The sequence below is a fragment of the Sapajus apella genome, unplaced genomic scaffold (genome assembly GCF_009761245.1).
Source record: "Sapajus apella isolate SASKATOON/1434 unplaced genomic scaffold, GSC_monkey_1.0 scaffold18, whole genome shotgun sequence".
Lineage (NCBI taxonomy): Eukaryota > Metazoa > Chordata > Mammalia > Primates > Cebidae > Sapajus > Sapajus apella.
In genome coordinates this window covers 18039777-18052158 of record NW_022436958.1, presented here as the reverse complement: position 1 = coordinate 18052158, position 12382 = coordinate 18039777, and the positions used below count along the sequence as shown (strand labels likewise).

General features: G+C 35.2%; 1 protein-coding gene across 8 annotated transcripts in view; it reads right to left on the bottom strand.

The window, feature by feature from the left end:
• The window catches only part of GALNT13 (polypeptide N-acetylgalactosaminyltransferase 13), a 593565-nt gene that overhangs the window by 153979 nt on the left and 427204 nt on the right, over window positions 1-12382 (bottom strand). For all 8 annotated transcript variants that reach the window (XM_032286428.1, XM_032286423.1, XM_032286422.1 and 5 more), the window contains one exon: window positions 9378-9558. In XM_032286428.1, coding sequence (XP_032142319.1) covers window positions 9378-9558 — 181 coding nt within the window. The remainder of the gene's footprint in view (window positions 1-9377; window positions 9559-12382) is intronic.

Sequence of the window (12382 nt, the reverse complement as noted above, 5' to 3'; positions counted from 1 at the left end):
TGGTAGCTTGATGGGGATAGCATTGAATCTGTAAATTACTTTGGGCAGTATGGCCATTTTCACGATATTGATTCTTCCTAACCATGAACATGGAATGTTTCTCCATCTGTTTGTGTCCTCTCTCATTTCGTTGAGCAGTGGCTTGTAGTTCTCCTTGAAGAGGTCCTTTACATTCCTTGTTAGTTGTATTCCTAGGTATTTTATTCTCTTTGTGGCAATTGTGAATGGAAGTTTGTTCTTGATTTGGCTCTCTTTAAGTCTGTTATTGGTGTATAGGAATGCATGTGATTTTTGCACATTGATTTTGTATCCTGAGACTTTGCTGAACTTGCTTATCAGTTTCAGGAGGTTTGGGGCTGAGACGATGGGGTCTTCTAGATATACAATCATGTTGTCTGCAAATAGAGACAATTTGACTTCCTCCTTTCCTATTTGAATGCCCTTTATTTCTTTTTCTTGCCTGATTGCTCTGGCTAGAACTTCTAATACTATGTTGAATAGCAGTGGTGAGAGTGGGCATCCTTGTCTGGTGCCACATTTCAAGGGGAATGCTTCCAGTTTTTGCCCATTCAGTATGATATTGGCTGTTGGTTTGTCATAAATAGCTTTTATTATTTTGAGATATGTTCCATTGATACCTAGCTTATTGAATGTTTTTAGCATAAAGGGCTGTTGAATTTTGTCAAATGCCTTCTCTGCATCAATTGAGATAATCATGTGGTTTTTGTCTTTGGTTCTGTTTATGTGGTGAATTATGTTTATAGACTTGCGTATGTTGAACCAGCCTTGCATCCCCGGGATGAAGCCTACTTGATCATGGTGGATAAGCTTTTTGATGTGCTGTTGCAATCGGCTTGTCAGTATTTTATTGAAGATTTTTGCATCTATGTTCATCATGGATATTGGCCTGTAGTTTTCTTTTCTTGTTGAATCTCTGCCAGGTTTTCGAATCAGGATGATGTTGGTGTCATAAAATGATTTGGGAAGAATTCCCTCTTTTTGTATTGTTTGGAATAGTTTCAGAAGAAATAGTACCAGCTCCTCTTTGTATGCCTGGTAGAATTCAGCTGTGAACCCATCTGGACCTGGGCTTTTTTTGGGTGGTAAGCTCTTAATTGCTGCCTCAACTTCAGACCTTGTTATGGGTCTCTTCAGGGTTTCGGCTTCTTCCTGGTTTAGGCTTGGCAGGAGGCAAGTGTCCAGGAATTTATCCATTTCTTCCAGGTTTATTAGTTTGTGTGCATAGAGTTGTTTGTAATAATCTCTGATGATGGTTTGAATTTCTGTGGAATCTGTGGTGATATCCCCTTTATCATTTTTTATTGCATCAATTTGGTTATTCTGTCTTTTCTTTTTTATTAATCTGGCTAGTGGTCTGTCTATTTTGTTGATCTTTTCAAAAAACCAGCTCCTGGATTTATTGATTTTTTTGAAGGGTTTTTTGTGTCTCTATCTCCTTCAGTTCTGCTCTGATCTTAGCTATTTCTTGTCTTCTGCTAGACTTTGAATTTTTTTGATCTTGCTCCTCTAACTCTTTCAGTTTTGACGATAGGGTGTCAATTTTTGATCTCTCCTTGCTTCTCATGTGGGCACTTATTGCTATATATTTTTCTCTAGAGACTGCTTTAAATGTGTCCCAGAGATTCTGGTATGTTGTGTCTTCATTCTCGTTGGTTTCAAAGAACATCTTTATTTAATTTTATTTTTTATTTTAACTAATTAAATGTGCTCATGTAGAGAGTTGACTCTTTAATAGCAAAGATAACCATTTTAAAAGTGCTCATAGTCCTTCCTACTTGAAAAAGTGACAAAAACTTAATAAGCACTTAACAAATGAAGACAGAAGCAAGGCAGTATCACTACAATAAAAATACAAATAACCCATAAAATACCAATAAAAGGACTAATAATAAATGCTGACCTAATGCCTTAAAGAATTAAACAATCCAAAACTGTTTTAATTGATTGTAGCAAGGAAAAGCAGGTGAATATAGCTGTCATTCTTTATTTTCAATATTTAGCATTTTAGGGCATCACACAAATAATGCATTATGTGTTATTGTAACGTGGCACATTAATATGATTTAGAATTTTCTCATCTTACCACATTCCCTCATTGATACGATGGTTGCTGCTGCTGAAAAAGCATTATTAAATCCCACAAAAGTTCAAAATTCATAGGTACAAATGTACTATATTTTCAGAAGTGCTGCAGTCTTTTTGGATGAATTCCTGTTAATCTAACCAAAAACTAATATTCCTACATTATTAAAAAAATATTCACACTGCACATTTTGCTGGAAACAGCAAAACCTGTGGTTGTGAAATCAGCCTGGGACATTTTCATGACAGAAGAAATTAAGCCCTACATTCAAAGAGCTGGTTATTAAATATTGTGTTTTTCAAAAAGTAAGCATATTAAAAACATTAGTATTTCATAGATAGAAATTTCAAGTGACAGAAATGAATATAGGCTTTAAACTTTAATAATGATGCAAAGATGCTGCTCATGGAGGCTGCCTTTGGTGAGCTGATTTTTCTTAAGCATTTTTAAAAGGTTAACAAATAGGGAGTTAACCTTCAAAGTAAGTTCAAAGAGTCTTCTTTATGTGTGGGTTGTGGTTAACTGGAATACAGAGCTATCTACTACAATGTTGCCAAAGAAAAAATAAGCTATTTTCCCAGTTACATATAAATACCTTCAAAGGATGTTTTGTGATCCTTTAAATTTAATTTTAATATGTTTCTGCTCAAAACAAGAGTGTCCATCAAGTAAAGGGAGAATAACCTCGGCATTGTATAAAAACAGCTGTTTCTAATGACCTTGCCTATTGATATACAGCTAGAGATCTACCTTTCCCCCAAAAGAAAATCACTACTTATAAAACAGCCGGCATATCAGACATACAGAAAGTATTATGACTATAGTCTATCTTAAAGTTCTGAAGATTTTCACTTGTGACCAAGAGAGGAAAAAAATGTTGCCTTTTATAATGTGGTATTCTGTGAAGAGCAGATTTTGCTTACACAACTTCATTTCAAAGGATTTGCTTTGGACCATCAGATTGGTTCAAGCTAAAACAGCTCAATTATTTCTAAAAACTGCCTTAGGCTTTAATAGCCTATAGGACTTTAAAAATCAATGATGCTGTAGTATTTGCATCCTTAAGAAGACAGCCAGAAATCAAACTAAACAATTATGAGAAAAAATCTATTCGAGGTCAAGAGAGTGAGACCATCCTGGCCAACACGGTGAAACCCCATGTCTACTAAAAATACAAAAATTAGCTAGATGTGGTGGCGCACACCTGTAGTCCCAGCTACTCAGGAGGCTGAGGCAGGAGAATTGCTTGAACCTGGGAGGCGGAGGTTGCAGTGAGTGGAGACTGCGCCACTGCACTCCAGCCTGGTGCCTTGCGATGGAGCAAGACTCTGTCACAAAAAAAAAAAAAAAAAAAAAAAAAAAAGCTATTATTCAGCATGATTTCAAAGTATGTCTACTCTTTATTTACACACCTATTTAGAAGACATAAGTAGACCCTGCCAACTTTGTCAATATTACCAAATGGCTAATGGGTAAAGGCCAAGACTGTTAGGATATATAGTAAATATTGTGGGGAAAAAAAAGTCAGATAAAGGTATTCACACATGTAGCTATTTATACATCTCATTTTAAACTTTAAATTAATTGGGAGTCATAAGAAATATAAAAACCAAAATGTATAAAAGTAACCGTATTTTAGTCTGTGGGCTTGTGTATTATGCTACTCTGTTAGACAATTTTGTCTGCTTTAATTGCACCTGTTAGACTTTTGTATTAGCCCTGGAGGGTTAAGATGATATTACAGTGTGCACCTGTGATTACGGTGAAATCATAAAATCCCAAGCACATATGTAAACCAATGGAATTTTCTTTTCCTATGGAAAACTCAGAGGAATTGAAACTGCCTTTGCAAAAATTATAACAGTGAGAAAAACAGTGAAAGAGATCTGACCTAACCAACTCCATCTTGCTTCTAACCTCCAAACTGTCCTTGTTCATTCCTGGGCCCAGGCCAAACTAATTTTGGGAAAGAACTTAGTGTAATGTTGAAACAAAAATAACAGCCCTTTCTGAAACAAACCACTTTCTTGCCTGTGCACTAGTCTGCCTTTGTAGGACTAACAAATTAGCCACAATATTAAAAATTATGGTTTAGGAGTTATGCAGCCAGAGGCCACAATATTCTGAGCCTCCCCAAATTGCTCCTGGATACATCACTGTTGTGAGGTAAAAGTAAAGATCAATGCTGCAGATATTTTGCAGACCCTGCATTTTGATGCACCAGCTGTTGCCACTCAGATGGGTGATCTGGCTCAACCAGTTATGTGATCCCACCCAGGAACAGAAGACTGCAAGAAAAACCCACTTCGATTCCCTATGATTTCTTCTCGGACCACTTGGCAATCCTCATTTCCTGACCCCACCTATCCACCAAATTATCCTTAAAAATCTTGATTCCTGAGTTTTTAGGGAGACTGATTTGTGTAATAGTGAAACTCTGATCTCCTATACAGCCAGCTTTATGTGACTTAAACTCTCTATTGCAATCCCCCTGTCTTGATAAATCAGCTCTGCCTGGGCAGTGGGCAAGGATAACTTGCTGTGTGGTTACAGAATGATATAAGAGATTTATGAAGAAGACCCTTCACCTCTCCTTAAACAGTGGATCCTTATCCAGAGCTCAATCAGAGAGGTGGGACAAAGGCTTATTTGCCTCAATTCTTGTGAAGAGTTTCCCTGATATAAACCAGACACCCATGGATAATTTGGCAGAAAGAAAGAAGCAAGGGTGGTTCCCTTTCAAAAATTATTCATTCTTTCATTCTTCCAGTTATTCAATAAAAATTTTATAACAAAATGTCAGGAATGTTGCTAGGCACTATAGATAATAGTTGTCTCTGAACTCCATTGGATATAGACAAGTAATAAAAATTAAAACATTATGGTAAAGAACTCCATTGGATATAGACAAGTAATAAAAATTAAAACATTATGGTAAAAAGTGATGATGGCTTCCCCATTTTATCAAACTTCAGGAAATACAAAGAGAGAAGGAATACCCACACAGATAGTTCGAAACAGATACAGAGCTGAAGCATTCCTGAAGTCAACCAATAAAGTAAAGTAGGCAAGCAATATTTTTTATAGAGTATATTGGAAGTAAGAAAGTTATTGTCAGAATTCAAAAGACTGACGTTTGAGAAATTGCCTAAGAATACAATTTGGGAGTAGAAGCCCACATATATAGAGGTTTTTTTTTTTTTTTTTTTTAGAACCAGTGTAATTTCTTTCACCATGTTAAGGAAGTTCTGGGGAGCTCAATATAAACTCAAGCTCTTTACAGTTTTTCATAAATACACGTGTGTGTGCGCGCGCACGTGTGGGCTATAGTAAAGGATGTAGTTCGAACTATGGATGTAAATGCATGTAGCTCCCACCCCTCCTTCTCTAATACACACACCAGATTCTGTCTTTACAAACTCACCCATTATCCAAAGTGATGAAAAATAGAAAATAAAAATTCCAGAGGATAGCAAAAAAAGCATTATTTTGATTTTAAATTAAAATAATCAGCACTATTTTAGCCTAAATTAACAATGGCTGAAATTGTTATCATAAAAATAATAGATTTCTGACTTCCTAAATACAACCTGTTTTATCCGTTTTTGGATAATATAAAATATTCCAAGGGCTCAAATTGTTTTTAGACATCTAGCACTAGTTTCCAGCCTGTGTCCATTCTTCCCTTTCCAGGGAGAAGCAATTCATTGTTTTGTGTTTCAGGTTTGGGGGTTCCTCCCTCTGCCAACACTATTGCAGGTAGATTCCATGATTGCTTAGCTACACAGACTGTCTCTGAGACACATGTAAACATAAATGTCCTTTAGGAAGTTCTTAGGTATCTTCAACACATTCCTCAAAAGTCCTTGTTCTGCTTCCCAAACTACTTTTCTAGATTTAAATAAGTCCATTTTATATGAAAAATAACCCAAATAATATTTACTGCAATGTAAAAACTACACTTTCCAGGATATACAAACAGTCCCTATTGTGCCACATAGTCATCATTTCCTCATTGCAAGCATTTTTTCCCCACCCTTTACATTCTAAATTTAGTCATTTCATTATAGTTTGAGAAATGGTTCCATCATTTATCTGCCTTTTTCATTCAGTGGAAAATTATACAAAAGACTAGCACATTACCTTTCACCAATATTCATCATGGACAAATATACATGAGATTACAATTATTCTCAATTACTCATATTCCTGAAAGTGCATTGCATGTAATCACACATAATATGCTTTTTTCTCCATTATTCCTTTATTCATATTTGAACTTATATATTTCTACAAGTAATGATTTGAATTCAAAAAGTATCATCAAAAGAAAATGAAAAGGTTATATAAATGTCACTGCCTTGCTGTGAATATTACACGCTCTTGCTGAATTCAACTCTGAACATCTGGACTAGACTTCTACCGTAAAGAGAAATATATCTATGCATAAAATGGTGTTCCTAGCAATAGTTTTTTTTTTTTTTTTTTAAACATAGAAGAGGCTTGAAAACATGAAAAAGTCCTTCTAATCACACACTTACACATACAGTACCCTCATTCGTCTTCTCTATATAGCAAAGCTGGATATTATTAAGCAACTTCATACTGCCCCTCCTGCTCCTTCTCTTCTTGGTACTTGTATATAAAAACGTTTTGACTGGGCGTGGTGGATCAAGCCTGTAATCCCAGCACTTTGGGAGGCTGGTGAGCGCCGACCACTGGTGGTCAGGAGTTCATTACCAGCCTGGCCAACATGGTGAAACCCTGTCTCCACTAAAAATACAAAAATTAGCTGTGCATGGTGGCACATGCCTGTAATCCCAGCTACTCAGGAGGCTGAGGCAGGAGAATCACTTGAACCCAGGAGGTGGAGGTTGCAGTGACCCGAGATTGCGCCACTGTACTCCAGCCTGGGCTGGGTAACAGAGCAAGACTCCATCTCAAAAGAAAAAAAAAAAAATTCACGAATCCAACCTGGTGATCTTTCCCTTTCAGAAGCCCTCTCTCCGGTGAGAGAGAGAGGGCTGTCCTTTCTCTTTCTTCTGCCTAGTAAACCTCTGCTTCTAAACTCCTCATCTGTGTCCCTGTCCTAAATTTTCTTAACATGAGAGGATGAACCCCCCGGTGTTTACTCCAGACAATGTATCCACTTCATCATCAATCTGATTGTGGTATAAATAACAGATAAAGAAGAAACTCCAAAGTAGATTTCTTTGCCATAAACTTGAAATGGCCCTTCAAAGACATTTTTTGTGGAGGACAATCTGTATGTATCTAGACCTTTCCCCTTCCACGCCCTTCCAAACCTGAGGAGATCAACTAAGAGTTTATTTTAAGGTACCTTTTAAAGGTTTGAATAAGAAACACTTGCCAACTATTGTCTCTAAGGTGACCACCTATGATAATTGATCTACATGATAAGAACCTCGGTGTCCACAACCTCCTATCTTAACCCAGTCACTCTTTTCTATTGATTCTGGGTCTTTAGATAATAACTTGACCAAACAAATATACCCTCACATGCGTTCACTGATGTGTCTTATGTCTCCCTAAAATGTGTAACATTAACCTATAACCAAATCATCTTGGTCACATGTTCTCTGGAACTCTAGAGGATGTGACTTGGAGTAGGTTCATTCAAATTTGGTTCAGAATGAAGCTCTAAATATTTTGCAAAATATTTTGCAAAAATATTTAGAATTCAAACCTTCAAAAATCAGAGCATGCCAATTAAAATCTAGATAGGCTTTTCTAAGCCAGCTAATTAAGAAAGAGGACGTAGGGCTGGATTTTTGTTATTGTCCTTATAGGTTACATAATAATGACAATAATGTCACTGATGACCATAAGGCCTATATAAAAACTGAATCTTTTTGTATCCATATTTTTCTCCCTTTTTAAATGCTTTGGCTTTTTGTTGTTGTTGTTGTTTTTTAATAAGTAATATGGCTATTGCAGAAATCTAGAATATAATAAAGAATTTACTAACAATCCCACTACCCAGTAATAAAATTTTCTCATTTTTTTCCTTTTTAATGACTTTTGTGAAAAGTAAAATGTTCCTCTTCAAAGTTTGCTTTTTTGTTAAAGAGTAAATCAGTGTTAGAAATAATGGTTTATTTTAAAAACAAATTTCCTTCAAGCTTCTTTGCTTTTTGCTAATAACACTTTGTTAAGCCCTATGTAGCTGTTAAAGATAGTAAGGGAATAAGTACATTCCATTTCCTTGTACCTTAACCAAATTATTTGTTCTGTCCTATAGCTGCTCAGACATGTCTGAACATGCCCATGCATTTCCTGGCTTACCGCCTATGCCTCTTCCTTATTTGGAAATGTTTTTATCTTCCTAGTTTCCCATAAACAAACCCCTTCCTTTCTTCGTTCTCCATCACACAAGTTTGCCTATTTAAGAAAGTTTTAAGTTTTTAGCCAGTGGGGATCAGTCTAGATTGTGTTGTCCAGCTCCAGCCAATGGAGACAGGACACAGCAGTAAGGACCCGATGTGTCAGAGATGAAAACCTCTGCTTTTCTTTGTTCGTGGTGCTCTTGTGACAATCAGCTTCCAAGAAGCATCATTTCTGCAGAAAGTAAAATTGCCTTGCTGAGAAAATTTTTTGACTTTGCTCCAGTTCTTCTTTCTGGCACCAAGGAACGAGCATTTGCTTCTAACTCTTTTAATTTTAAAAATAAGTAAAGTATGAATATTGAGAGAATTTAGAAAATATATGTAAAAAATTACTCATAATCCTCCCACCCACTGATAGCCTATATTTACTTCTACTTTAATATATATACTTCTCTGTAACTAAAGTATGAAAAGATTTTAGTCTTACATTATTTTCCACATATATTTATTAATGGATAATTTATTATGTTATTCTTTAGAAATATAAATTTGAATATCTGCATAATTTTCTATCTTGTTTCTGTATGATGTCATTTAACCTTCCCCTACTGAGATATTCTTTTAAATATTCTTAATTTGAGTTAATAAATATGAGTTAAGTTAGATCTCTCTGTACTGCTTGCTCCATTTTTCTAGCATAATACTTGGGCTAAGAAAAAAGATAATATTTAGGGATTTGAAATATAGTTCTTATTTTACATCAAAAATTACTTTATAGTACAGCTTTCTCATATACAATTTTCTACAATATTATGGTAATAAATAAAATTTAAATAGTAGAATAACAGCAATAATGAAACACATATTCAGTATGTTTCGACATTATTTTCTCCTGTAGAGAAATTAAAAATTTCAGAATTCTGTACCTGGGGATATGATGTAGAAGAAATCTTTAAATTCATCCATCCAAACTTCTGCCAATCTCCTGTTGTTCTTGTTGATGACATGACCCGTGCCACCAGGAAAAGTGTATGGAGTTGCCTTGCGAAAAACATGACCAACATGGGAACAAGTAACAATCTCCAAGGAGCCTCCACATTGCCAAATCTGAGAAAAGGAACAATCATTGTAAATAATGCAATAATACTGGATGAGAATAAGCCACTGAAGCTTAGGCCAAATCTTCAGATCTTAAATGTTTCAAGCAAAATGCTGATGCAAAATTTAGAACTAGTATACTACACTTACTTTTGGCAAAGGATGCTAATTTGAAAGATCTTGATATATTTAAATACCTGTAGCATTGGAATTATGTAGGTAAGATATAATTAATTTGTGTCTCTTTATTAGAGTACCTAATTTCTAGTTTTTAATAGTTAACCCAATTGCTAGTTAGTAGTTTGGTATCCAAATCTGCTATTAATAAATTTGTACATGTTAGATGCTGTGGTCAAAAACTAAATTTGATTTGAAGAAAAATCAATTATTCTCCACCCATCTGGAATTATAAATGACCATTCATTCTAAGCTGTTCATATTCCTTGCAGCTTAAGCCTTTGGACTTATTATGTGCTAGGATGCCTTTATAGGTGCTCAATGTCCACATAACCTTCAAAACTCATCTTCACCAAGATCATTTCTTCTACAAAGCTCTGGGGGAGATTTAGTAATGTGTACCTTTTGTATTTTAAGTATGCTTTTTTTGAAGAACTGACTATTCACTTCCTTATCACTCCTTTAAAACTATAAATTCTTAGAAAATATACCATATATTTCTTAGTATCCTAGATTCACTGTGTATTTAAGGCTAAGTATTATGTAAAGTATCCATAAAATGCTTATTTCTGGCCAGGCACAGTGGCTCACACCTGTAATCCCAGCACTTTGGGAGGCTGAGGCAGGCAGATCATGAGGCCAAGAGATCGAGACCACCCTGGCCAACATGGTGAAACCCTCTCTCTACTAAAAAATACAAAAATTAGCTGGCTGTGGTGACATGCACCTGTAGTCCCAGCTACTTGGGAGGCTGAGGCAGGAGGATTGCTTGAACCCAGGAGGCGGAGGTTGCAATGAGTTAAGATCACACCACTGCACTCCAGCCTGGCGACAGAGCGAGACTCTGTCTCAAAAAATAAATACTTATTTCTATGAAATTACATTTTATAGCCATAGCTTATGCTAATTGTTTATATATGTGTGTGTGTGTACATACAATACTATACATACAATTTTATATATACATATATTAAATATATGCTACAGATTTTCTTGTCACAATAAATAGAAGTCATAGTTAATGCTATACAAAATTTGGAAGACATGGCTTTATACTATAATTAACATTGTTTTCATTTGATACGTCTAATTTAAGTAGAGTTACTATTTTTGAAAGAAAAATATCTTTCTGGACATTTCCAGCCAGGTGCAGTGGCTCATTCCTGCAATCCCAGCACTTTGGGAGGCTGAGGCATGAAGATCACCTGAGGTCAGGAGTTCAAGACCAGCCTCGCAAACAGGGTGAAACCCCATCTCTACTAAAAATACAAAAATTAGCCAGATGTGGTGGCACATGCCTGTAGTCCAACCTACTTGAGAAGCTGAGGCATGAGAATTGCTTTAACCTGGAAGGCAGAGGTTGGAGTGAGCCAAGACTACACCATTGCACTCCAGCCTGAGTGACAAGAGTGAAACTCTGTCTCAAAGTATGGAGTACAATAGGGAAGAAAAAAAAAATAACTTTCCACCTGACCCTTCAGGTAACATTCAGCTTAGAAGAGAGCTGCTATTGGACTTGGGTAGCAGTAAGAGACATTCACTTTTTTATCAGAAGATAAAAGATGATAAATAATAAGTTATAATGGTTTGTGCATTTCATATAAATCTAATTCTTTCTTATTTTATAATTTTTTAAACAATATAATGCTAGCAGAAAAATAGGTCCAACAAACTCTGAGATAAGGATGAATATAAGAGAAGAATAGAAACCTTCATCTCCCTTAAAAAACAGGGAAGCGCATTCTTAAATAATCAAAGTATTTCATTGATTGATAACTCGCTCATCTTTCTAGCTTCATGAAATAAATGAAACTTCTTGTAATTACACACAGTTTTACATTCTTCCTTCCTGTTAAAATGGAGGCAGTTAATCTTTATCCTATCGAAGACAAATCAATACTTCTTTTTCAGCCCCCATTATATCCCTGGTATCGTTTTTAAGGATGCCACTAATTTAGTCATTCTCCTTGCTTTTCTCCTGAAATATTAATCATGTTTCTCATTACTAGATTATGTGTTTCTTTGCATAATACCTTTTAAAGTCATCTATCTTTCAAATAGCTTAAAAATTTATAAAACACAACAAAAAATCATCACTTGTTCAATATCTGTATCCTAGATATCTGTTTCCTTTTACCATTAAATAATATAAAATACATATCATTATTTTATATTTTATATATGTGTATATATATTGTATATTTTTTGTCATGGTAAAATTATGAATTATAAAATTTTAGCATATTTTTTCCTAAACAACAGGTAGGAAACAACAGTGAAAGCAGCAAGATAATTAAGATTCCATTGAATAGACAGATGAGATGCTGGGGATTAGGACAAGAATGGTGGCAGTGGAAACAGAGAGAAATGGTGCCTGGTTCCTAAAAAACATGTATCACTAATATGGTAAAAATATATTTTAGTGATACATGTTCTTTCCCATCCTCAATTTTCAGTTTTTTAATCTATTGTAAAAAATGATGTTTATTTCTGTAGCTACCCACAATTCCTCTGTTAGCTTCTAATTAGAATACTGCATTTCATTCCCTGAAATTTTTACAACGTCCGAACAGTGTAAGCTGAATAAAACATGATGTCTCATTCACGTGAACAAGTGATATCTGAATTACTTTGTATCACTGAGTATATCTGATTG